Source organism: Pholcus phalangioides, unplaced genomic scaffold (assembly GCF_987345545.1).
Source record: "Pholcus phalangioides strain wild (caught in Gottingen) unplaced genomic scaffold, Ppha-v1.0 ptg000030l_1, whole genome shotgun sequence".
Lineage (NCBI taxonomy): Eukaryota > Metazoa > Arthropoda > Arachnida > Araneae > Pholcidae > Pholcus > Pholcus phalangioides.
Window position 1 is genome coordinate 6,476,865 of NW_028301620.1, and position 25,842 is coordinate 6,502,706.

Sequence of the window (25,842 nt, forward strand, 5' to 3'; positions counted from 1 at the left end):
AAGTTCTATAAAAGAACGTTTCTAAAACTTTTATAGTGTAATCCCGGCCTAAGTCAAAAGCAGTGGGTCTTAATCAGGAGTCCTTGGAGAGATTTCGGGGCCCTTAAGCATTTAACTGATTGTTTTTACATTGCTGTACACAGAATATTATTTTTTTAAAAGAGTTCAGACCTTCGTTTTTCTTCATTTTACTGGCGCAGGGAGGTCCATAGACTTAATCTAACTGACAAAAATTTTCCATGGAACACAAAGCATTAACAACCCTTGGCCAATCCCCTTACACTTAAAGAGAAAAATAAAAAAAGCCTTCAAGAGAAACTGTATAAAAATTTGAACTGATAAAAAAAATGAAGGCAGTTCGGAAGGTTCCAAGACTTCATAGACAAACTCAAATTGCCCCCTCTTGTGGGGCATGGGCTCCACGTTGGGAATCACCTATCTAATACTAAACAATTACAATTTTTCGCAATGGACGAATACCTAAAACTCATTTTCTGTTGGCGCTAGCAACTCTGATTTAGAAAAGATATCAACAAAAAAAAACAACCATTTTTGGTAGCACATGATGATAATATTGCCTCTCAATATAACAGGAATCCTTCCACAAAACGATATTTTTTTTTATCCTGCAGAGTATCGTTGTATCGAGGTTTCACTGTATGAGAGGGGCAAGTATAAAATCAAGGCAATTCACACGAAAAAAAAAGGACCTGACCCCAGAAGTCCAGACGGCCCGCTTTGCTCATATACTGTATTACTCTAACTCCAACGGATAAACGTTAGCGTTGAAAACATACAAAAAAAAAAAAAAAATAAATATATATATATATATACATGTATATAAACCTATCGAATATATATTTTATTTTACGAAAAATTCATTCTCATGAAAGAAAAATGGAAAGCAAAAATTTTGTTTGCCGTCCATTTTCTAGACTTAAAGCTATTAACTCACGAGAGAAAGAGAGGAAAAGGAGGTATATAGAGCGAAAACAAAAATGGCAGCACCCGGTAATCGCTTTTAGAAAAACCGTATTTAATACAGAAAAATACATGAAAAATGAAAAAAAAAAAAAAATGATAGAAGCACGTATTTTAGGTAACGAATTGTGTTCATCGAATGGAGGGAAAAGCAAAGGTAGTGAGTGAGAGAGAGAGAGAGAGAGAGGGGTCAAAGAAAATTATTCAGCGCTTCCTAAGAAATTACCGGGTAACGAAGTTATGCCAAATGGTGCCCTTTAAGAGTTTATAGGGCGCTCTCTCCTTTTCTTTCGTTCCTTCGTTGAAGCAAAATCCCGTTAGAAGTCAAAGAATAGCTTCAGAATAGAAACAATAGAATGAAGAGAATGAATGAAAAGAGCTGCTCCAGAGTCTGAAACAAGAAGCCATAACATGCAACTTTTAATGCGATTTTCCATATATTTCTGACTTAATTTTACCTCTTTTCTTCAGTTTTTACTGTTTTTGTTTCCGTGACGTTTTACCTTGTGTATCAACGAATTTTTCTTTCAGTAAATTAAGGTTCATATGAAGCTTGTCAAGCTTCTTAAAATTTCATATGTTTCCGATGAATATTTAATTATTTTCTTTTAAAGAGACTAGATTTTCTTTTCTTATTTTATACATTTATTTTTTCCCCCCCGGTCTGATTTGTTGCGTTATACTGCAGTAGAAATCTTTCTCTTGCGAGTAAAGTTAAGAAAATAAATACAAATAAAAGAGTGTACGGTATTTTTCTGAATAAGCAAGTTGAAAAGCATTAAAATAAAAGGTGTGCAAATTTAAAGTTAGTGTTTTCTGTGCCATCTATAGCTGTAATTATACATTAGAAAGTTGTGAAACTATGGAAATGCATTAATGAAGGGATGGGGGAAAAAGTCACAAAAAATCTCAGACAATCATTATTAGAGGGTGCAAATTGTTGTGTCTATTTTGTAAACATGTGGCCAAAATGCTGAAACTTCATGGCAGGATATCTAAATATCAGAGTATCTAAAGGGTATCCGAATATCAGGCTATCGAAAAATTTTCTATCTCAAGGTATCTAAAATATTTTATCTCAGGACATCTGGATATCAGGGTATCGAAGAATCCTGTATCTCAGGAAATATAGATATCAGGGTATCGAAGAATCCTGTATCTCAGGACATCTAGATATCAAGGTATCGAAGAATCCTGTATCTCAGGACGTCTAGATATCAGGGTATCGAAAAATCTTACATCAGAGGGTATTTAAAAATTTTATCTCGGGGTATCTAAAATCATGTATCTCAGGGTATCTAAAATCTTGTATTTCAGAGAACCACAAATATTTTACCTTAGGACAGGGGTGGCCAACTTCTTTCTGTTCGCGGGCCAATATAATGATCAGCGTCGAGGGCCGCATCAGTGGTGCTACTTCGGTGTATAAGCCGCTCCAATTGAATTAATTAATTAGTTATTACAATAATTTCGTCACTAGAAATAAGAAGTTTTTAAGCAGTTTGCTGATCAAAGAAATCTGCTGATGGAACCGATAGTTCAAAATAATGATCACAAATTTAATTTTTTTACGGTACTTTTACCTTGTCGAAGGCCGCACAAAATCACTTCACGGGCCGCATGCAGCCCGTGGGACAGCTGTTGGCCACCCCTGCTTTAGAGTATCGAAAAATCTTGTATCTGAGGGTAAGGCATCTAAATATCAGGTATCTAAAAGGCATCTAAATATCAGGTATCTAAAAATCTTGTATATCAGGGTATCTCAAAGGTATCTAAAACTTCCGTTAAGGTAAAATCCCGTTAGAAGTCGAAGAATAGCTTCAGAAAGAAAAAAATAGAATGCAGAAACTAAAGGGGAAAAAGTTGCCTCAGGGGTTCTGAAACAAGAAGCCATAACATGCAAAGCAAACTTTTAATGCGATTTTCCATATCATTGACTTAACTTTCCTTCTTCAGTCTGGACGATTTTTGTTACCGTTACGTTTTAACTTGTAGCAACGATTTTTTCTTTCAGTAAATTAAGGTTCATATGAAGCTTGTCAAGCTTCTTAAAATTTCATGTTTCCGATGAATATTTGATTTTTTTTTTCAGAGTATCTAAAATCTGGTATCGCAGGGTATCTAAAATCCTGTATTTTGGGATGTCTAAATATTAAGGTTTCGAAAAATCTTATGTCTCAGAATGTTTAAAATCTTGTATTTTAGGGTATGTGAAATCTTCTACTTAAGGGTGTCTAAAATCCGGTCTCTCAGTGTGTCTAAATATCAGGGTATCTAAAAGTTTTGTACCTTAGGGCGTCTAAAATCATGTATTTTAAGGTATTGATAATTTTTGTCGCCCCACGGTCAATTTCTGCACACGAGGACTAATTAGACCGGGACTTACAATTTATTGCCGATTCCGAACACACACAGCTGCCTTTTTCACACTCACCGAGAGATCGGTGTGCTAACACCTCTATATGGGTCTCCTTGCGGTAGCAATCGTTTTCTGTGGTTATGTCACCAAATATGTTGTACCACTGTGTCAGGAAAGCTGGCAAGAACGAACTAGGTATCGAACTCGTGACACCTTTGAACATCCTTTGGTACTTAAGGCGATTATCTTATCGACCTGGGCTACCACGCCCTTTTAAAGTATTTGAAATGTTGTACCGCAGGCTGTCAAAAAATCTTATATATTACAGGGTATCTCGAAAAATTTTGTGCATCAGAGTGTGGGAAAATCTTCTACCTCAAGGTATTGGAAAATCTTGTATATCAGGGAATTTTTTGAAAAATCTTGATTCTAAATTAATCTAAAAAAAGCACATATCTAAAGGGTATCCAAATATGAGAGTGTATCTAAAGGGCATCTAAACATATCAATTAAGCTAAAAATATTTGTTGTCGGAGTGTCTAAAACCGATTCTAGGGCGCAGTAGCCCAGGTCGGTAAGGTGCTCGGCTAAAGTACCAAAGGATGTTTAGAGGTGTCGTGAGTTCGATACCCGGTTCGTCCTTGTCAGAAAAATTTCCTACAAAAAACGGCGACAAGACCGCATTAAAGAAATTGCTACCGCAAGGAGTCCCACATCGAGGGGTTAGCGCATCAACCCCCTCGACGAATATAAAAAACAAGCCTGCCGTTCGGAATCGGCAATAAATTGTAGGTCCCTGTCTAATTAGCCCTTGTGTGCAGAAAATGACCGTGGTGCGACAAAAAATGATCAAAAACCGATTCTATTCTTATTTCTCAACTGAAGGGTAAGGCGTTGAATTTACAAAAGCATGCTTTGCTGGTGAAACTTTTTCATGGGTGGAGATACGGGGGTGGGGCGTGGAGGGGCCCCCAGCATCACAGGTAAAGCCGACTGATCTAACGTATTTGTGTATATATGAATTGACATCATCATCATTCCCCCCCCCCCCCCCCCAGAATTTCAAGTCTATCACTGCCTATGAACTCTTTAATGAACACTGTTATTCTACACCAAAGACTACGCAGATTTTTCGTCTTTGAATCGTCCCAAAAAAAAGGTTCCCCATTCTTTCATTAAAACCTTGCTAAAACTTCATAATTTTCAAATGAGTAGTTACAGTTACATGTAAAGAAAAAGTTGGTGAACATTTTTCCTGGTGAAACTCTTTCGCCTACACGGTGATTCCGTATCAAAAGATTTTTATCTTCTTATTATGCAAAGATTTTTGATCTTCAGAGGAACTCGTATCACACTGGCGTAAGCTCCACGCACCTCTGAAATCTAAGGGTGGATTCACATTTACAGACGCTCACTGTGTCGTGTCAGACACGGCAAACATTCTTTAACATTAAAATGTTTGTCTGCACCTGCGCGGCCATGATACGATAGATATGAATACGTTCATTGGTTTCATGTTAAAGAATGTTTGTCGGGTCTGACACGACACGGTGAGTGTCTGTAGATGTGAATCTGCCCTTATTTTTAAGAGCGTAAGTACCGCGACGGATATAGGCCTAGAATCTGTATAAGTGGGTTCACACTACTCGGGTTCATAATCGTGTGCCTTCCGAGCCCGTGAGTAATATGAAAGGAATTGACAGATCGCGAGGCAAGCAACGCAGGACAGATGGATCAGGGTCTCGTGAGGGCACGTTTGCTGTTGATGATTGGATGATGCAACGCGAAGAGGTTCAAGTCGAGCCCCACGTTAACTGCGTATACCACGGGATCCTCCTAAGTTTTTAAGCACATTACGTGTTGCTAAATGAAAACTTTCCATGAAGCACACGGGCCACCAAGTTTTACTGCGGTATTAATAAGATATAGAGAAACATACAGGGTGCCCTGTAAGTGCTAATGCGGCCTTTATCTCATCAACCGTCTATCGTAAAGGTATAGTGTTAATGTAAAAAATGCTCAAAAGGTGTTTAAAAATGACCAGGAACGAGTTCTGAGAGGGAAAATACAGTGTTGCAAAATAAAAAAAAATAATTTTTTTTTTTTATACGGTCTCTCGTTCTCTAACTTCCAATTAAAAAAATTACTGCTCTGTCTTTTCTGAGTCCAACAAAAGAGATGCTAATATGTTTTTAGCTTCAATATTTGCGGAGATATTTGAATTCAAAAATCGGAGAAGAGTTGAGAAAGGACGGCATAAATGTGGGAAAGGAGCTTTATCCCATAAGTCCCCGTTAGGTTTTTTTTATAACTTTCCTCCGATTTTCGAATTTAAATATCTTAGCGAATATTGCACTTGAAAACATGGAATTTTTTCTGTTGGGCTGAGAAAAGACAAGGCAACAACTTTCTAATTGGAAGTTAGAGTACGGGGCGGGGACCGTCTAAAAATTGAATTTTTTTACTTTATTTTGTAACACATTGTATTTTCACTCTCAAAAAGGGAACAGGGTAATTTTTGAACGCATTTGCAGCGCTTTTTTAAATTGGAATCGTATCTCTACGATAGACGGTTGATGAGATAAAGGCCGCATTAGCACTTACAGGACACCCTGCACAATAAAGGGGATACTCAGACTGACGAGGACTCAATGTAATACTCAGTGGCGTCATAACGAAAGGTCCAACGGATTCGGGGTTCATCAGTTAGTTCATCGTGATGAGACAAAGTGAGTTTGAAATTTAAAAAAAAGATGGAAAAAAAAACCAAATAAATAAAATTGAACGGGAGCACAAAGAAAAAGTGAACTGGAGCACAAATGATTTTATTTTTTTAGTCTCATCTTCGAACGCGTTTTATGCGAGTCGCATCTACTACTATGATGCATATAACTTTTCTTTTGTCGGCTCCTTCCGATTTGGAAACCGAAGACAGACAAACACCACAAGCGTAACATTCATCTTCGAGTAACAAATGTTGAAGGACGACGTATCATGCGTTATTTAAAGCGATGTCTTCACCAAGAGGCCCTTTCTGCGCTCACAAGTGGCCGCCGAAAACAATATCGTCTTAATGAATCGAGCCCTTTTTTTTTTCCTTCGATATGTTTCTGCCGGCTTTGCTTTCCTTTCATTCAAGCTCATTTCACCAGCTTTGTATTCTTCTTGCTCTCTCAGGTCTTTGACGACGAATATTCGTAAGAATTCATCATTTCTACGTGCGTCTTATTGCATTACTAGCCAAAAAGAATCGCTTTGCTTGTGCTTCTTTTTCCCAAATAAAAAAAAAAGAAGCAGAAAAAAGCAGTCATATATTTCTTTGAATCGAGTTATCTCTTGCTGAAAGTGAATCGGTTTTATACTCTGTATGAAGTGATGGTAACTTCTGTGAAAGGAAAGCTGTGAAAGGATTGCTGTGAAAGGAAAGCTCTTATGAGAGAAACTGGTCATTTAATTAGGCATAAAATACTATTTCTTGGGGTTTCATATTACACGCGGAGTGTTTTTCTCTTGACTGAAAAAGATCCAGGCAATATCTGGTATCACTTGTGGACTTGTTTTCTGGAGAGAATCAGAGGCGAATTTATGGTTTTACACAAATTTTACAGGTCTTTTAACCATTCTAGCCGAATTTAATTTTTCTGGACCGGTCATTCCTCGAATTTGCCGCAAGATCTATAACCAGCTCGTCACCCTTTTCATCATTCACATGCTTATACAGATAGACACTCTTGGTCACTCTTTTCATGGGTGCGGTTGTTCAGGTCGATAAGATACTCGCCTAAAGTACAAAGAGATGTTGAGAGGTGCCATGAGTTCGATACCCAGTTCGTCCTTGTCAAAAAACTTCCCTGACACAGGGGTACAACAGAAATGGCGATATGACCGCAAAAAAAAAATTAGCTACCACAGGGAGTTGAGGGGCTTGCCTCCTAGATACTACTAGGTACTTCTAGGAGGCTTTGGGTTAGCGCACCAACCTCTCGGTAAGTATAAAAAAGACTGCCGTTCGGAATCGGCAATAAATTGTAGGTCCCGGTCTATTTAGCCCTCGTGAGCAGAAAATGGCCATGGTGCGACAAAAATGATCAATGATCACTCTTTTGATCGTCCATAGACCCTGTGCCTCACTCTGTATGTCACTCTTTTGGCTACTAACATCCTTTTAAACACTCTTGGTCACTTTTTTGGTTAATCAGGGGTTTGAAAACTCTCTAGGTAACACTCTTTTCGCCACTAACATGCTTGTGGACACTCCAGGTCGCAGACTGGGCTGGCCCCTCACTCTTTTAGTCCTTCAAATGCTTGCACACGTTTTAGGTCGCTCTTTTGATCTTCCGCGGATCTGATCCCTTGCTCGCTAGGTCAAGGGTTTCCAACTGATGTTCCGCGGACCCTGAGTTCCATGACAGCTTTCCATGACGCCACGGAACTCTTAAAAATCACGGATTCCGGAGAGAGCTTTCAAAGAAGAAAACTTTTTTGTTATTGATATTTGCAAAGCTGTTCTTTGATTTGAATTCTAATGACGTAGTGTCGTTTAAATAAAATCCAGACCAGACCACTTGGAGGATTAACCTAGAGAATATGGAAGCATGTGAGTGACAAGTACGTGAGTGACCAAAAGAATGACCTGCTGAGCGAGCAACGAAAACAGTGACTTAAAGTGTGTGAAATGAAATCATGATCACAAAAGAATGATAAATGATACACAGAGTTATATTTACGGTGTGGTAGGGGGGATGCTGTGGTGCAGAGCGGCTAATTTGGAGCAAAGAGTAGTCAAGAAAACTAGGCTAGAATGGGGGCAAAATTTGTTATAGTTCACAGGCCCCAAGACGATGAATTCCGCCTCCGGAGGTGGGGCGAAAAAGATTTCATCGGAGGGTCTTAAGATTATGTGGTTTTTGTCAATTGCTCGAATTTCCACGTGGAAAAATGAGGCATTTGCCCAAGTGGTACCTGCTATTTATCATACGCCTGATCCCATTATCGCGAAGTGTCATTATACACCAGAGAAGGGCTTCCGGACCGTGCTTGGTGGGCCCCTGCGTTAAGACAGGCCTGGGGTAGTGTATTGAAGAATCACTAAATATCTTCCTTCTTCAATTCAAAAACAAACAAAATGAATGTGCAAGTATGTGAGTGACCAAAAGAATTGAATGCTGAACTCAGTGTGTGATAGTTAATAACTATCCTCCGTTGAAAAGCACTGAACATGTGGTTCTGTTTTGGTTGGAAAATAATTTGTGTTCGTTGTTGGTGTAGTGGCGCCATCTGTTGTAAAAACGTGTAAGGAACATAGCAAAAGGTGCGTTAGCATGCGTCCTCATGTCCAAGTTGAGAAATTTTTGGTAACCCTACGTTAACGCTTTCTTTCGCATATTGAGTACCCGAAAATAATAATATCGTTACACATTGGAACCCCTGCCGGCTTAAAAAATCCTGATGAGCTAAATAAAAAAATCTTTATTTTGGTGGTAAGTAGGGTGATTTTAGCGGTTTTGGTGCACAATAGGACTGCGCATTTGCTGCGCATCAAACAATAGGGCTCCCCACTTGCTGCGCATCAAACAATAGGGCTCCCCACTTGCTGCGCATCAAACAAATGGGTGCTTCGCACTTGTTGAGGCTCGCTAGATGGCGCTTCCTATGACGTCATTCCTAAATTATCGTTCTTGCCTATGATGTCATTCCCAAATTATCGTTTTTCAGGGGGGTCATTCCTAAATTAAACTTTATTTCCCAAGTGATGATTTTTTTCAGGGAACATTCCTAAATTAAACTTTTGAATTCATTTTCTGACTTAGAAAAAATTTGCTCCTAAATTAAACTTTATTTCCTGACTTGTTTTTTTTTTTTTGGAGGGATGCTCCTAAATTTTTTTTTTCCATCCCAAGTGATGAGATTATTTCAAAGAGGGGTCATTCCTAAATTAATCTTTTCTTCCACAAATTATTGTTTTTTTACTGACTTAGTTATTTTTCTAATGATTTTTTTTTTTCATTCCTAAATTAAACTTTTTTTTTCACATATCAAGCTGTAAAATAAAATTCCCTCAAAAAGAAATGTTATTGACTTTTCATCATACTCAAGCTGAAAAAAAAAAATCACACGTAACTCAATTAATGACAGAAGCATTGATGATAAAGAAAATTAAATTTTAATGATACACAAAATAAATGAGAAAAAATATATATACAAGAATAAATGGAAAAAATATATATACAAAATAAATGGAAAAAAATATATACAAAATAAATGGAAAAAAATATATACAAAATAAATGGAAAAATATGTTAAAATAAATGGGAAAAAATATGTACATCAGTGTCCATGTAGCACTGTTCATCGAATGGCATAGTGGCCATACGCATATGTTTTAATGCCATCACCGAGAATATAGCGTTTATCGTCGCGAGGGCACAGCGACGTTTTGCGGAGGGCGACCGTTTGAAGTTTGTGGTTACTGGAGGAGATTTTTAGCATAGTATTTTTGATCGAGGAGTTGTTACGGAGGCAAGCCAGATAATCTTGATGTTTTAGTTGTTTTTTAACAACCGCACGAACGACCCCTTTGGCGGTCTTTTTCTCCGCGACTGCTGTGACCATGCTGTACATTTTTGATCTTAATCCGACGAATTCCACAACGGGTTCGCCGCCGTTCTCGTCCTTCATGACGCCCACCACTTTTTTATTCTGCAGGCTAAACAGAGGATGATCACCGGGGTAATTTGACGTGTCGAATCTGTGGAGCTCCTCCCTCATGTCTTTGTAAATGTCACCGGTTTTTATCTCGTAGAGGAATGAATCTGTATCTGTGAACAAAACTTCCACACTGGGTCCGTATTTTTTCTTCATAAAATTATAATGGAAGTCCGCCATCAAGTGTTTGGACAGGTCCAAAATCGTGACACCGGTATATATGGGCCTGTCCAGATGGATTTTCGTCTTCAACATCTTGATGACGGCTAACTCACCGGTGATTATCCTGAAGCATTCGAATGCCGGGGATGATATTAGCTTCCTCAAGCTCTTCTGATTGTTGGCGAGACGGATGTCGACGTGCTTCCTCAAATTTTCTAGCGATTTCCCGTACACAGCGTTGTTGAGGAGCTTATAGAAGTCCTTTTCGAATTCGCACCGGGCTTGCTTCCTCTTTTCCGTATTGAACGCTATGTACGGGCGTATCCAGGGCTCCTGTGTGAATTCGACTGCACGCCGAACACCCGTCAGCTTCATTCCCAGCGACGTGTATAACTTCAGGCACCGGTAATGGATCACATAGGAAGTTTTGTTCATCAGATTTGGTGAGAGCTTTTTGGATGGTTTATCACCGGGTCTTCTGATGAATGGAGAGAGCATGTCACCAGTAATTTCAATGTTTTCTGCCGCCAAGGGGAAACAATTGTGCTCGTCGTGCAACTTCACCGGGTATTCCATGTCCACTTCTAAAATATACCCCTTGACGGCGTTGTCATCGATGTTGAGAAAATCGATGCTCTCAAGTTCACTGGGGGACAACCATCTGAAGTCTCTCACCGGGAGGGGCTCCATCATACACTTTCCATATAAATTATTCACATCATAGTACATGATATATGATGTAGGTTCACTGGGGTTATAACCGGGTATTAACGGGTTGTTGGCTCGCGCATACCGCTTGGAGATCACTGAGACCCCACCTCGGATACCTTTCTCCATGAAGAGATGCATGTCCGGATCGTTGATCAATTCGAGCTTGACACCGGTCATTCGCAGACATGCGTTCCAGGCCAATCCCGGGGATGTGAACGTATGCACCGGGTCGATCTTGTAGTTTTCTTCGCAGAGTTTTCTAAAACTCTCGAACACATCCCCGAGAAGCAGCACGTCAGTCTTCACGTAGAGGTTGTGGTAATCACCGAGGTTGGAACACCGGAATTCTCTCCAAACGGTATGCGCATATGTATACTCGTCACTGGTTATATGTTGATCCCCCAGAGAGGTGTAAAAGGCCTCTCGTGGGGGCAGCACCGGATCTTCGAACTTCTCAAACGAGTCAACGTACTCGTACGGATAACATCCTTTACGTTGAAGAAGATGACTCGTAGCTCCAAAACATTTCTTCATGTTGTTGAAGTCACCGGGGTTCATCGCTTGCACGAGCGAATCCAACGACGCCGCCAAGAACTGGTTGGAATCCAGGAATCGCAGGCGACCGAGAGAAAAGGAGATAAATTTCTCCATATTCCTCCCGATCACCTGGATCCTGCGATCGGGGTACCGGGAAAGTCCTTGCATCAGGAAATGAGCGTCGTAGTTTTGTAAATTGTGAAATATAACCGGGATGTGACGTCTTAACCTGAGCTGGAGATTGCACTTCTGATGCAGCGCCGCTCTAAAACCACCGGTGATGTGACAGTGGTCACGAACCCTGTCGTCACCGAGTGGGCGGTCGCACACCATACAAGTGGTCGCATTCCCGAATCTCTCTTCATATTCAGCTGTCATCTGCAGAGGCACCGGGTTGTCGAGCTTGCCCATAACCACTCGTTCTTCTTCGACGAGACACCGGAAGAAGACGTCCACGCAATCTTCACCCCTGTACACTGTGGGCTCTTTCACGTATACACCATCGGGCCCCTACGACCGTATACGCGAATCCACAGGGGCGGTGAAGGCTCTTCTGGGTTGTGCTAGAGAGAGACGGGTTCGGCTTACAGCTGTCCACCTTCTCCAAGATCGCCTCAAAGTCCGCATATATGACGTATGGAACGTGCAGCTGGTAATGGTTGTTCTTGAAGAACATCACGTTGTCGTCTACACCGGGATACGTCACTCGTTGCAGACCGTGTGTCTGGCAAAGTGGTTCGTGCGCATTCAGCTGCTCGAGGGAGGAGAAGCGTTGCAAGCAATAATTGCAAAAGTGGGATGCACCTTCATACTTGGTCGTGTAGGAAAGCAAACGAGACATGTTTTGGATGAGGCAGTAGTGCGACGTTGTCTCGTTGCTGATGAACAAGAGGTTGATTGGTGTACCAGACACCACCTCACTAATCCTGAGAGGAAAGACTTCTCCCCCCTCCAACCCAAAGACGTTAATGCGCACTGAATTCGCAGCTTCGAACCGTGGGATTTGTTTAAGTGTCACCGGGTATACTAATTCACTGGTATTCAATTCATTCTCATACTGAATATAGTTGAACACCCTTTCGGGGTTTTGCTTCACCGGGTGTAGGGCAGCCAACACACACCAGAGAAAGCATTTCTCATCATCGTTCTTTACATTTACCACTGCTCTTCTGCTGGCTACCCCCTTTGGCAGCGGAATATAAGTGGCGGCCGCTAGTGGTTGGTATTGCGCCGTGTTTAGCTCAAGCAAGAGCACGCGCTCGAGCACCCAACCACTTCCGCTGCCTTCAAAATCCTCTGTCGCCTGCTTTACCTTTACGAAGGCTATTTGTAGGTGCTCTTCTATCTGGTCGGCGGTTAAAGTGGTGAGCATTTTACTTCGAAGATACCCGTTGCAGAACTCGTCCTCGCCGTCACTTCCTTTCCTGGAAAAAACAGCAGTCGCGACGATGTTCCATTTAAGGGACCTGTGGGTGGTCATGTCCTCCCTCAACAGCCGCGTCAACTCCTCTCTCACGCTGTCGAGGAAGGTGGTCATATCCATTTCGGTGTCTGGGGTGGGGATCAATTCGTGCGTCGACAACATGTCGAGTGCGCGCCTGACTTGCCCTCCTCCTCCTAGCTGTGCTCCTCCTTGGGGTGCTCCAAGCTGCTGCTGTGCCCCATGGCTCGGTGATGGCCGCTGTGGTGGTGCTCCTCCTTGCGCCCACTGTGGGGACGCATCATGCTGGGGTGGTCCTGCTCGGTGATGGCTCGGTGATGGCCTCTGTGGTGGTGCTCCTTGTGCCCACTGTGGGGGCACACCATGCTGGGGTGGCGCACCATGCCCCATGGCACGCTGGTGGCGCATCAAATCGCTCTTGCGGTGAAACGCTGCATCGCACACCAAACACTTGTGGCGACGCTCGCCATGCGTTAGCCTGTGCTGATTCAGATTCCTACGCAAGGAAAACTCCTTGCCGCACGTCTCGCATAGGTGTCGCTCCTGAAAAACAAATAAAAAGGGAATGTAGGACACGTAAGTCTAACACAAGCAATGGATGATAGGTATAGAAACCCACGTCTTCCCGCTAGTTTCGGTGGCGTATCCGCCCTCAAGCGCGTGCTCAAGTCATCAAAGAAAAAAGAAATCAGAGATTGGTTGGCTGGCGAGAGAGCGTACACGTTACACAGATCCATTAAAAAAGTGTTTCCCCGCAACAAAACAATAGTGGCCGGTCTAAACAGTCAATTTCAAATCGACTTGGTGGACATGCGTAATCTAGCAATTCACAACGATGGTTACAACTATCTTTTAACGTGCATCGACGTCTTTTCCAAGTACGGTTTCGTCGTGCCTCTCAAAAGGAAAACCGGTGACAGCGTGGCCAAAGCTTTAGAAAGCATCTTTCAACAACGTCAACCAGTGGCGCTACAGAGCGATAAGGGGCGCGAATTTATAGCGTCACCAGTCCAGCGCTACCTCAAGCGTCAAGGTGTAAAGTTTTTCACTACGGAGAACGAACAGATAAAGGCCAGCGTGGTGGAAAGATGGAACAGGTCTCTCAGAAACTGGATGTACAAGTACTTCACTGCCAAGAACACGTATCGCTACATCGACATGATCGAAGACCTCGTGTGGAGTTACAATCACAGGTATCACAGGTCTATAAAAATGAGGCCCGTGGACGTGAACCCCGGAAACGAGCCGGAGGTGTGGAACAATCTCTATGGGGATACACCCAAGAAACAAGATTGCAAGTTTAAAGTGGGTGATCACGTGCGCATCACAAGATCAAAACACACCTTCGAGAGGGGGTACGATTCTAATTTCACCGAAGAGATATTCGTGGTGACCGAGTGCGTGAAAAGGGAAATTCCCGTTTACAAGCTCGAGGACCTGATGGGGGAAGAAATCAAGGGCACATTCTACGCTGAAGAGATGGTAGGTGTAAAGATGGGAGAAAAATTTCCGATTGAAAAAGTTTTAAAGAAGAGGAGAAGAAAAGGAATTATTCAATACCTCGTGAAATTTCGGGGGTATCCGAAAAAATTCAACGCGTGGGTGGTCCTATAAAAACCCGGAAACAGTGCGCGCATCTGTCATTTCAGAGATGGCTTCTTTCTATCTCACTCTACCCAGCGATGCTTCCAGAGACTTTTTTCCCGACAACACGCTCTCGAGTTTCGTGGTTAAACTTCCAAACACCCTGGAATTCGAATCCGAGATGGAAGTCGCACTGTCGGAGATAATTTATCCCCATTCATTCCACAACATCACTCAAGAGACAAACACTTTCGAATTCGATGTCGGAAACAAGATAATGAAGACCGGTCGCATAGCCCCGGGTTTCTACGAGACGACCCCCGAACTGATCAAAGCCATATCCACTCAAAATTTTCAAGACAAGATTGGTGTGACGTACAATAAAATCACGAAAAAAGTTAAGGTGAACCTCAAGAAAGACACCAAGCTCAGTCTCAGACACGGTATAGCCGAAAACCTGGGTTTCGAACCCGGCCTGATAGAGGGTCCGACCATAGTCGAGGGTCCTTTCACAGCCGATCCTAAATTAGACTTTCATCTCTTGTACGTGTACTGCAACCTGGTCGAACCTCAGGTCGTGGGTAACACCTACGCCCCGCTACTGAGAATCGTGAAAACTAGCGGTCAGGACGGGGATATCGTCAGCGTGTCTTTCGAACGCGCCCATTACGTGCCGCTGGCCAGAAAGAGTTTCGACATCGTTCACATGTATTTAAGGACGCACATGGGCAAGTTTTTCACATTTCAACGTGGAAAGGTGATAGTGAAACTACACTTTAGACTGCGACATGCATTATAAACCGTACCGGAGCTGTGCCCACAGCATCAACGATTATTATCTCGCTCAGGCTGGAAACGGACTCGGATATTATCAGGGTAGCGCTCTGCAAAGAGGTTATGGCCTCGGATCTATATTCAGCTCTCTCTTCAGATCGGCCGTGCCCCTGTTGAAACGCGGTGCCAAGGCAGTCGGTTCTCAACTGTTGCGCTCTGGTGTGGATTTCGCCAACGACATCGTTCAAGGAAAAGACGCAAAGATCGCAGCTCGCGATCGTGCCAAGGAAGCCGGAAGGTCTCTCACGGATAAGGGGGCCAATAAAATCAAATCCATGCTCGGAGGAAAGAATAAAAGGAAGAGACTCGTCAAGAAAACCGTCAGTAAGAAGAGAGCTAGAAAGCTGTCGACATCCGATATATTCAGCGATGGCTTTAATCCACGAAAATTCTCATGAATGTTTGAAAAGCGAAGCCGATCTGTTCACGGTGCCACCCACGGAAACCTCTATAGAATCAGCCGAATGGGTCCAGTACCATCCCATATCTCAAGTGCGTGATTCGGGGGCCCCCATCGAATTTCACGTGGCCGGTAGTGCCGAAGAATACATAGACCTTTCTGCCACTCAGCTGTATGTCAGAGTAAAGGTGACAAAACCAGAAACCGCCGAAGCCGTATCGACGGCGAATAATTTCTTGCATACCCTTTTCTCTCAGATTGACGTCACGTTGAATGGAAGAACGCTCACAAACTCATCACACACTTATCCGTATCGAGCTTACCTGGAAACACTGCTTAACTACGGATCGGATGCAAAGAGAGGACCCCTGACAGCCGAGGGCTACTACAAGGACACTGCAGGTCACATGTCTGACCTCACCAAGAACGAAGGGGCCAAGAAGAGAGCTAAACTCGCGGAAAATTCTTTTGAAATGATGGGCGTGCCTCACGTCGACATATTCTATCAACCGAAGCTGATGCTCTCTCTCGTGGACTTGAAGATGAGACTGGTTCGATCGAAACCCGAGTTCTTTCTGATCACTGCTGCTCAGGGTTGCGACGTGGTTATCGAGCAAGCGAGTATTTTTGTGCGTAAAGTAAGAATGAATCCTGCTGTGGCTGTAGCGCATGCCATGGCGCTCGAGAAAACAACAGCCAAATATTGCATTAACCGCGTGATATGCAAGGTCTATTCGATATCCATGGGAAGCATGAGTTTCGTGCAAGATAACGTATTTCTGGGTGTCATGCCTAAGCGATTGGTTATGGGCATGGTGGACACGGAAGCATTCAACGGAACGTTCGGTTTGAACCCCTTCGACTTCAAGCACAACAACGTCAACTTTGTTTCTGTTTCTATCGATGGAAGACCCGTCCCCCACACGTCGCTACAACCAGACTTTAGGAACAGACACGTCATCAGAGCCTACAACACACTCTTCGTGGGCACCGGAAGGCCCGGAGAAGATAAAGGATGTGACGTGAGCAGAGAAGAATATGAAGCCGGCGGTTACAGCCTCTTCGCCTTCAACCTGATACCCGACATGAGTGACTGCGGACACGTGCACCTACAAAAGCAGGGTAATCTGCGAGTGGAACTCAAGTTTTCCTCAGCCTTGACCAAGACCGTGTCGGTTATCATATTTGCCGAATTCGAATCGTTGGTGGAAATAACAAAGTCCAGAAGCGTCTTGTGTGACTTTGCGGGATGAACACTAAACAGATAGAGCACGCCCTCTCGACACACCCCCACACTCGAAAGGCTTTCCTAGGTGTTTTTGCGAGTGACAATTTACCCGAAAATGTGATCGCTTATCCCGCTGCACTGGTTGTGAACACGGACAGAGAGAATGAACCCGGAACGCACTGGTTGGCTATTTACATCGAAAACGAAGCGAGAGCTGATTTCTTCGACTCTTACGGGAACCCGCCCACCTATTTCAAGAAGGGACACATAAACAGATTTCTACGACGCTACTCGCGCGTCGACTATAATGACGTCATGTTACAATCAGATAAGACAACCGTGTGCGGTCACTATGTGATTTTTTTTATCTATTCTCGATGTATCGGCAAAAGTATGAATAATATTGTATCGCGTTTTAATATGCAAAACGATATGCGCGTAGCAAGCTTTGTAAAGAAAAATTTTTCTGTTAAATAAAAGAGAAAAAAAATTCATTCATTTGTCATTTACTATGGAACCTTTCAAGCTGACACATCCGAGCACCGTGCTCATTGCCGGACCCACCGGTTCGGGAAAAACATATTTTCTCAGAGAACTATTAAAACACAGAAACGAAATGTTTCGAGAGCCTCGTCCGAAACGAGTTATATGGTTTTACGGCGAATATCAGACTTTGTTCGAAGATATGGAAGACTACGTTGAGTTTCGAGAGGGGAGCAATTTCGAAAGCGTGGAAGAAGACAGCTTGGTGATTTTAGATGACCTCATGAACGAGCTATCGGGCGAGAAAAAATTAGCAAACCTTTTCACAAAGTACAGTCACCACAGAAAATTGACCGTGATTTTCATAGTGCAGAACGTGTTTCACCAGGGGCGGGAAATGAGAAACGTTTCTCTGAACGCGCAATATATGTTTCTATTCAAAAATAGAAGAGATGTCAGTCAGGTGACCCACCTGGGACGTCAGCTGTTTCCCAATAAAATCAAATTTTTCAACGAGGTGTTCGAGGATAGCACGAAAAAACCGTATTCGTATTTAATGGTTGATTTACGACCCGAGACGGAGGAGGAAATGCGCCTGCGCACTAACGTGTTACCTGGGCAGACGCAATATATCTATAAACCCAGGAAATGAAACTTTCCATTTTCGAACATGACGGCTGTGATAGAGGTCGAGGGTTTCCAGCTGTCGGATAGAACATTCATAATCAAGGAGTTGGCGTGGTGTTTCATGCATTCGAGAGAAAATTTTCACTATGTATATAAACCGCCCAAAAAGTTTTCGGAATTATCTCCTAGAGATAGACACCAATGTCTCTACGTCACCAACAACATACACGAAATATCGTGGTCGGCGGGTGATGTACCTTTTGAAATGCTGGAGCAACATTTGCAGCGATTATCAAAAGTCGTATTGTATACGAAAGGCCACGACAAGTGTCGGATGCTACTGCAGCAGTACGGGTTAAAAGTTTATAATCTAGATGCGATTCTCTGCCCCAACATTGTGGACTTGCCAGAAGTGAGCGCGAACTGTTTTCTCCACGAAAACATGATAAAGCACTGCGCGCTGAAGAAGGCTATAGCATATAGCATATGGTTGGAATAAAAACATCGTTATTTTAAAGTATGGCATTGGAGAAGCAACAAGTGCTTCGTCTACTCTCTGCCTGTCCGAGGAATAAACGTAAGGATTTGTTGAAGAAATTACCGAAATCAGCATTAAAGACAGTCTGCGAGTGCTCACTCAATATTTTGAAGGGTGTCATACCGTTATCCTCAAAACAGAAAAATAAACTGAAAAGGCACAGAAATACACTTCGCAAACTCGCCTGCAAAAAGACGCCGCTATACGAGAAAAAGCGCGTGCTGATTCAGAAAGGAGGTTTTTTGTTCCAGTTAATCCCAGCCGCCATACAAACCCTCGCCACTTTGTTCACGAGATAATGGAGCACGCACAGAAATTCGCTCTGGTTCCAGAACAATTGTTATCGCGTCATGTGACCACAAAAGAGCAGCTTTCTGAGTTGGACAACGAGATGTTGAAAATACTGCGAAGCAAGGAGCCCGAAGCTATAAAAATTAAACTCTATCAGAATCTGCTGAACAAGAGAATCAACGTCGCCGAGAACAATCCACCGCGGTTACCAGAACCGAAAATTCAAGAAGTAGAAAAAGAGAAGAAAAAGAAAGTTGACGAATTACCAATAGCTCTGATTTCTGTCCCGAAATCGCAAAGAGGGCACTCAGAAAAAATTATCACGCATATAAATAAGCATCCGAACATATTAAAAATTAATTCTAACGGCTCGATCGTTTATAAGAGCAGACTCATCAAAGGAAGCGACATTCGCGATTTGATATCAAGTGTGGTCGGTCGGAGAAAATCACCCGTGGTGGGTCAAGAAATTTTCCTGAAAGCGCTAGAAGAAACCGGAGCTCCGAGAGATTATATAAAAAACCCATTTTTGAAACATATTTGGTTAGAGCTTTGAAATGCCAACAACAGTGGAAGCCGTGATCTACGATCAAAACAATAGAAAGCAGGGTATCGCATGGAAAACGGATGTACCGTCATTCGATTTACCGAGCTGCTGGTCCTACGAATTGGAGAGTAATGGAGAACTGATAAGACACAAGAGAATGTTCGCCATATTCACGATACTGATTGTTATATTATTTACTCTTATAGCAACAACATATAAAAATCAAATGGACTTTGAAAGATGTAATTCCTCTCTTCCGCTGGGAGGAAATATTTTTCTCACGTATTGTAATAAAACCTACGATATACGCTATTTTAGCGGAAATGCGCCCACTACGAAAGCCGTTAATCTCACCAGTGCGCAAATGTATAAATTGATTCACGAGTCTGCTGATGTACAATTGAATAAAAAAATTTCTATTTGAATTCTTGTGTCGTTTTGAAATTGTTTCGCGACATGAAATTCCCAGATGTTTCGCAGCTCTACCATTAAATAAAGTTTAAATACCTTACATGAAATAAATTTAACTTGAAATAAATTTACGCCTGAGAAATTGTTTCGCGACATGAAATACAACTGAATAATTTTTTTTTCGATGAATGAAAATTTAACTCGCGACATAAATAAATTTGATTTGAAATTAAATTTAACTCGGAATAAAATTTAACTTGTAATGAAATTCCCAGATGTTTCGCAGCTCTACCATTAAATAAAGTTTAAATACCTTACATGAAATAAATTTAACTTGAAATAAATTTACGCCTGAGAAATTGTTTCGCGACATGAAATACAACTGAATAATTTTTTTTTCGATGAATGAAAATTTAACTCGCGACATAAATAAATTTGATTTGAAATTAAATTTAACTCGAAATAAAATTTAACTTGTAATGAAATTCCCAGATGTTTCGCAGCTCTACCATTAAATAAATGAGTTTAAATACCTTACATGAAATAAATTCAACTCGAAATAAAATTTACTCCTGAAAATTAATTTGGAATAAAATTTAACGCGCGATAATTTAAAAAAACAACTAACCTCTTTCTTCTTCTTCTCTGACGGAGCATATCCACTTGGTCCAGCTTCTACTGGCGCAGGACGCTTCAGGCATTGCTGGATGAAATTCTCCTCATCCTCAATCATTAATTTTAAATCGCGATCACTAACTAAATCCTCGTTGAGACATTCATTGACGAAATTATCGTCATTTTCCAACAATCTAACTAATTCTTCTTTACTTATACCGAAATCGATAAAACTAGCCATTGCGCGAACGTACGAAGCGAAAGCTAAAAAACTTGATGCTGTCTGGACAAAACTCAAAAACGAAGTGAGAGGATCTGCAAAGAAGATGATACTTTTAATGAGATAAAGGGTTAGGAAGCGATAACGAGTCTCGTGTGCTATGCGTCATTACTCGGGCAGACAGTACTCATATAGTTATCAGTGTCGCGTGCAGAATAATCGAAGCAACGCGAGTGATGCATACTCACGTCAATATCATTATCAGTGATTTATGTAACATTGGATAGTGTATCGTTAGATATTGGTACTGTATCAGTGATGCATGCTCACATGAATATATTGTATCAGTGATTCACGTGAATGAGATAGTGATGCTACTCACATCATTATCAGTGATTCATGTAACATTGGATAGTGTATCATTAGATATTGGTACTGTATCAGTGATGCATGCTCACATGAATATATTGTATTAGTGATTCACGTGAATGAGATAGTGATGCTACTGGGTGCACTTTGAGATTCACAGTATATTCCTATACTTATGCTTATCAACTGCAACTGCAGTATATAAACTGCGGGACAGACACAATTCCTTAACTTAGTTCTCTCGCTCGCTTGGATACACTTCTCTCTCCGCAACTTGGTAAGATTTTTTTTTTTCTATGGCTTCTTGCGTGTTAGATTTTGAGGGATTCTTGCTTAAAAGTGGGATATATGTTGTTAAGGAAATGGCTTGCTTTGATTTAAGCACAGGGAGAGTATATCACTCTCTCTACAAGCCGCCATTCTCTAGCAAGGAGCTATCCGAAGAAGATTTCCCACAAATGCTCTGGGTTAGCAGAAATCTTCTTAATATTAGATGGGGGGAAGGGCTTTTCGATTATAATTTAATGAAAATTCATCTCACCACTGTTAATAACAGATATAGTTGCATTTATGTGAACTGCAGGCAAAAAAAAAAATTTCTAGAGCAACGATTCAACCTGGAGACAGTGAAAGTCTTAAACTTCCCAAAATCCTTGACTTCTTGCGGGTTTCACCCTCTGCAAAAAGGGCATTGCGCAAGAAGCAAGGTCGTAGCATGCGCTGAATGGTTAGATGCATAAAAATTTAATTTTGTAAAATAATAATAATAATAAAAATTTAAAAAACTTAAAAAAAAAAAAAACTTCTGTTAAAATATATATTTCGCAATTTTTTTTTTTTTTTCATCTTGAGAGTTGCGGAGAGAGACTGTATGCGTTGTTTTCATTTAGACAGATGGAAAGCCTCCGCTATGAATACGCTCGGAACGTACTGGATACTTCCGTTGCGATACTACACCAGCTCGAATCTGAAATCGTGTACCGTCCAGCAGAGGAATGCGTCTTCAAGTTTGGCGACAAGACTTATCCGATGCCCAGACAGCATGCTGGGTATGGTGACGCTGGCCTACACTACACCTTTTCCGGAATGACCCTCCAGGCCCAACCGTGGACACCTCTCCTCTTGGATTTGAAAGCCGTGGTCGAGAGCATCTCAGGCCATGACTACAACTTTGTTGTCGTCAACCGATACTCTGATGGAACCAAGAGCATCTCCCCGCATTCCGATGACGAATCACAGCTCGTCAAAGATTACCCCATCGCTTGCCTCTCCCTGGGCGCTGAAAGAAAGCTCGTGTTCTCTCGACGGGGGCACCAATCCGTGGACCGAATCCTGGAACACAACAGCCTGCTGACGATGCTACCTCCAACCAACCAGCTGTGGCGTCACGCGATACCTAAAGACCCAAAAGTAAAAGACGTCCGACTCAGCCTGACGTTCCGGAAAATGGTTTCGAGTAACAAGCGCCCATCACCGAACACTCAACCACCATCGGCTAAGAGATCTCGCAGCAGTGGATTCAATAAGGAAGCGCCGCCTCCCAACATCTTTCACGTGAAGGAGAACTTTTTCGTCAGCGTCGTGATCTTCAGTGGTGAAGTGCGCGTACATATTCGAGAATTTTTCGAACGCGATGGACTCATGCACCCAGCTAAAAATGGAGTGACTCTTTCGCCGTACGTGTGGGAATGTTTGAGAACCGAATTCTCTCGTCGTACTATGCTGCAACGCGTTGATAGAACTTTCCTAGTGTCGGAGAACCTGATCGTGGACTACAGCGGTGATGATGTGCTAATTCAAACTCTACATCGCGGGGACAACAAAATTTTCAAGTGCTCCGAAAACCCCCTCAAAATGACTTTCCAGGCAATCGAGGCACTCTTCTGGAGCGAGGATGATAAACCACTTCATACCGTGATCAGTGAGCTCGTGCAGAAAACGCTCTGCTTGGACTATCTGAAAGTGTGTGTGCGCGAAAACCAAACTAAAGGAACGAGTTCTATGGATATCACCGACATTTTGGCTAAATTGGTGAGTGAAAAACTTTTTGCTAGCATCGAAAAAATTGTTGACTGCCATGGGTGTTCCATGGGATATGCTAATCAGTTGGGTCATGAATGTCTGCAGTTGAATGATAATTTAATGTTTTATAAATATTTTGATCATGCTTTAACCCTGATTGACTTTCGCGAAGTCGCTAAAACTCTGGCGGAAAATTACGATGTAGCGGAAAAATGTTTTAATGCGATTGATTTTGATGTTTTGAAATCTAAGATAGAAGAAATTTATTTGAAATAAATGAAAATCATATAAAATGACTTTGTATTTTATTGCTCCTTTGGTTTATTTTTACTTTTCAGCTTGGACATACAAAAGTTTATTTGTGACTTGAAAAAAATTTTATTTTAAAATTAATGAAACGATTCATCTTTGTTTAGTTTAGAAAATAAAGTTTAATTTAGGAATGAAAAAATCATCAGAAAATAAAGTTTAATGTAGGAAAGATCCCCAAGTTAGAAAAAAAAAAAAAGTCTGAAATTAAACGATAATTTGGGAAAGATCCTTCTCTTTGGTGATATCTTCGAAGTGACGTTATGGGAAAATCTTGGGATAGAAAAAAATTAAGTTAGAAAATGCATCCCTCCAAAAAATAACAAAGTCAGAAAATAAAGTTTAATTTAGGAATGACCCCTCTTTGAAATAATCTCATCACTTGGGAAGTCAGAAAATAAACGATAATTTGGGAAAGAGTTGAAAGAACGGTAATGAACTTTAAATTTCCCAGGGTGTTGAGAAAAAAAAAAAAACCAAGTCAGAAAATAAAGTTTAATTTAGGAGCAAATTTTTTCTAAGTCAGAAAATGAATTCAAAAGTTTAATTTAGGAATGAAAAAAAAAATCATTAGAAAAATAACTAAGTCAGTAAAAAAACAATAATTTGTGGAAGAAAAGATTAATTTAGGAATGACCCCTCTTTGAAATAATCTCATCACTTGGGATGGAAAAAAAAAATTTAGGAGCATCCCTCCAAAAAAAAAAAAACAAGTCAGGAAATAAAGTTTAATTTAGGAGCAAATTTTTTCTAAGTCAGAAAATGAATTCAAAAGTTTAATTTAGGAATGTTCCCTGAAAAAAATCATCACTTGGGAAATAAAGTTTAATTTAGGAATGACCCCCCTGAAAAACGATAATTTGGGAATGACATCATAGGCAAGAACGATAATTTAGGAATGACGTCATAGGAAGCGCCATCTAGCGAGCCTCAACAAGTGCGAAGCACCCATTTGTTTGATGCGCAGCAAGTGGGGAGCCCTATTGTTTGATGCGCAGCAAGTGGGGAGCCCTATTGTTTGATGCGCAGCAAATGCGCAGTCCTATTGTGCACCAAAACCGCTAAAATCACCCTACTGTGGTACTAAGGATCTTTTTATTTTCCAGATAGTGGGCACATTCTCCTTAATTTCATGTCCGCACAGACCTGATGTTTCTCTGAGCACAGATTTTCGATATCTCTCTATGAAGAACGACAAAAAATGTCATGCTACCATATACAGTGTAGGGAATTTTTTTCTGCACAATAAAAAAACTTAATGTACACGGAAGCATTCTCAAACCCCTAAACGTACAATTTGTAAACTTATTAACCATGAAAAAATGGTGTTTTTTTTGGTTACTTTCATTCATTACTAAAAAAACGTATGAAAATAAAATTTTATCAGCCAAAACATGCTTTTTAGAAAATGCTGTACATTACAGGATGTAAATAATGAATAATGCCCAACGAGGTAACTGAGAAAAAGATGCACATAACAAATATGGATGTCATATACTTCTAAAACATAGCAACCCAATTAAAAATGCAATTATAAAAACTATATATAATAGATGTTATACTATATTGAGACACATCATTAAACTAGAACTTCTTCTGCTACCTATCAGATAAAAACACAACTATTATGATTAAATTGGTGACGTGCCATTAAAAAAATATTATAATATTAGTAAATATTTTTTAAGCAATAATATAAACTAAATTGTCAAATTTGCTGCAAAATTTTAACAGTTGATGTTTGCGTACAATAAAATAAGCTTGGTATGCGTATATTATGAAAAACATTGAACATAAGTACTTAAGATTAATTTTATATTGCATGACTGATCATAAAGTTATTTTTACAAACCAAATTAAAGGTGCTTAATATGTCTATACGGTAGTCAAATTCGTCCCACACTTTTGCGAGCATGTTTGCATCAACTGCTGCTGTTATGCGTATCTTCAGTTCGGCTAATGTAGCTGGAAGGGGAGGCACATATACGTAGTCTTTTATAAACCCCCACAAAAAGAAATCGAACACTCTGAGGTCCGGCGATATTTTAGGCTAGTGATGTTTAACTGAATCGCCAGGTCCCGTACGGCCGATTCATCGTATAAGAATATCGTATAAGCGCTACCTGCCGGCCACTGCGTGACACTCGAGATTTCCCTCTTTCTACCTATACATTATTCGATCAAAACGGATTAAAAGCTGAATAGTTATGATTTTTTTAAATCGGACGATTCTTTTTGAAACACCCTGTATTTTCCAAAAGATATGTTTTTGCTGACAAAATTTTATTTTCACCCGTTTGTTAGTTATGAGCAAAAGTAACTAAGAAACCATTTTTTTTTTCATGGTTAATGAGTTTACAAATTACACGTTTAGGGGTTTGAGAATGACTGAAAATGCTTCCATCTACATAGAGTTTTAGCAGAAAAAAATTCCCTACATTGTGTATACGGTAGCATGTTATTTTTTA

At 41.0% G+C, this 25,842-nt stretch overlaps 3 protein-coding genes across 4 annotated transcripts in view; 2 read left to right on the top strand and 1 right to left on the bottom strand.

The window, feature by feature from the left end:
• The window catches only part of LOC149067502 (protein kinase C, brain isozyme-like), a 143,458-nt gene that overhangs the window by 22,216 nt on the left and 95,400 nt on the right, over positions 1-25,842 (top strand). The window lies entirely within an intron of this gene.
• On the bottom strand, positions 11,919-20,760 carry LOC149067503 (uncharacterized). Its single transcript, XM_089252595.1, has 2 exons — positions 20,468-20,760; positions 11,919-13,439 (listed from the first exon to the last, which is right to left on the bottom strand). The coding sequence occupies exons 1-2, from the start codon at positions 20,693-20,695 to the stop codon at positions 11,919-11,921; spliced, it is 1,749 nt and encodes a 582-aa protein (XP_089108721.1). The 5' UTR covers positions 20,696-20,760.
• LOC149067504 (uncharacterized) lies at positions 20,664-24,026 on the top strand. Its single transcript, XM_089252735.1, has 2 exons — positions 20,664-21,320; positions 21,934-24,026. The coding sequence occupies exon 2, from the start codon at positions 21,938-21,940 to the stop codon at positions 23,339-23,341; it is 1,404 nt and encodes a 467-aa protein (XP_089108861.1). The 5' UTR covers positions 20,664-21,320; positions 21,934-21,937; the 3' UTR covers positions 23,342-24,026.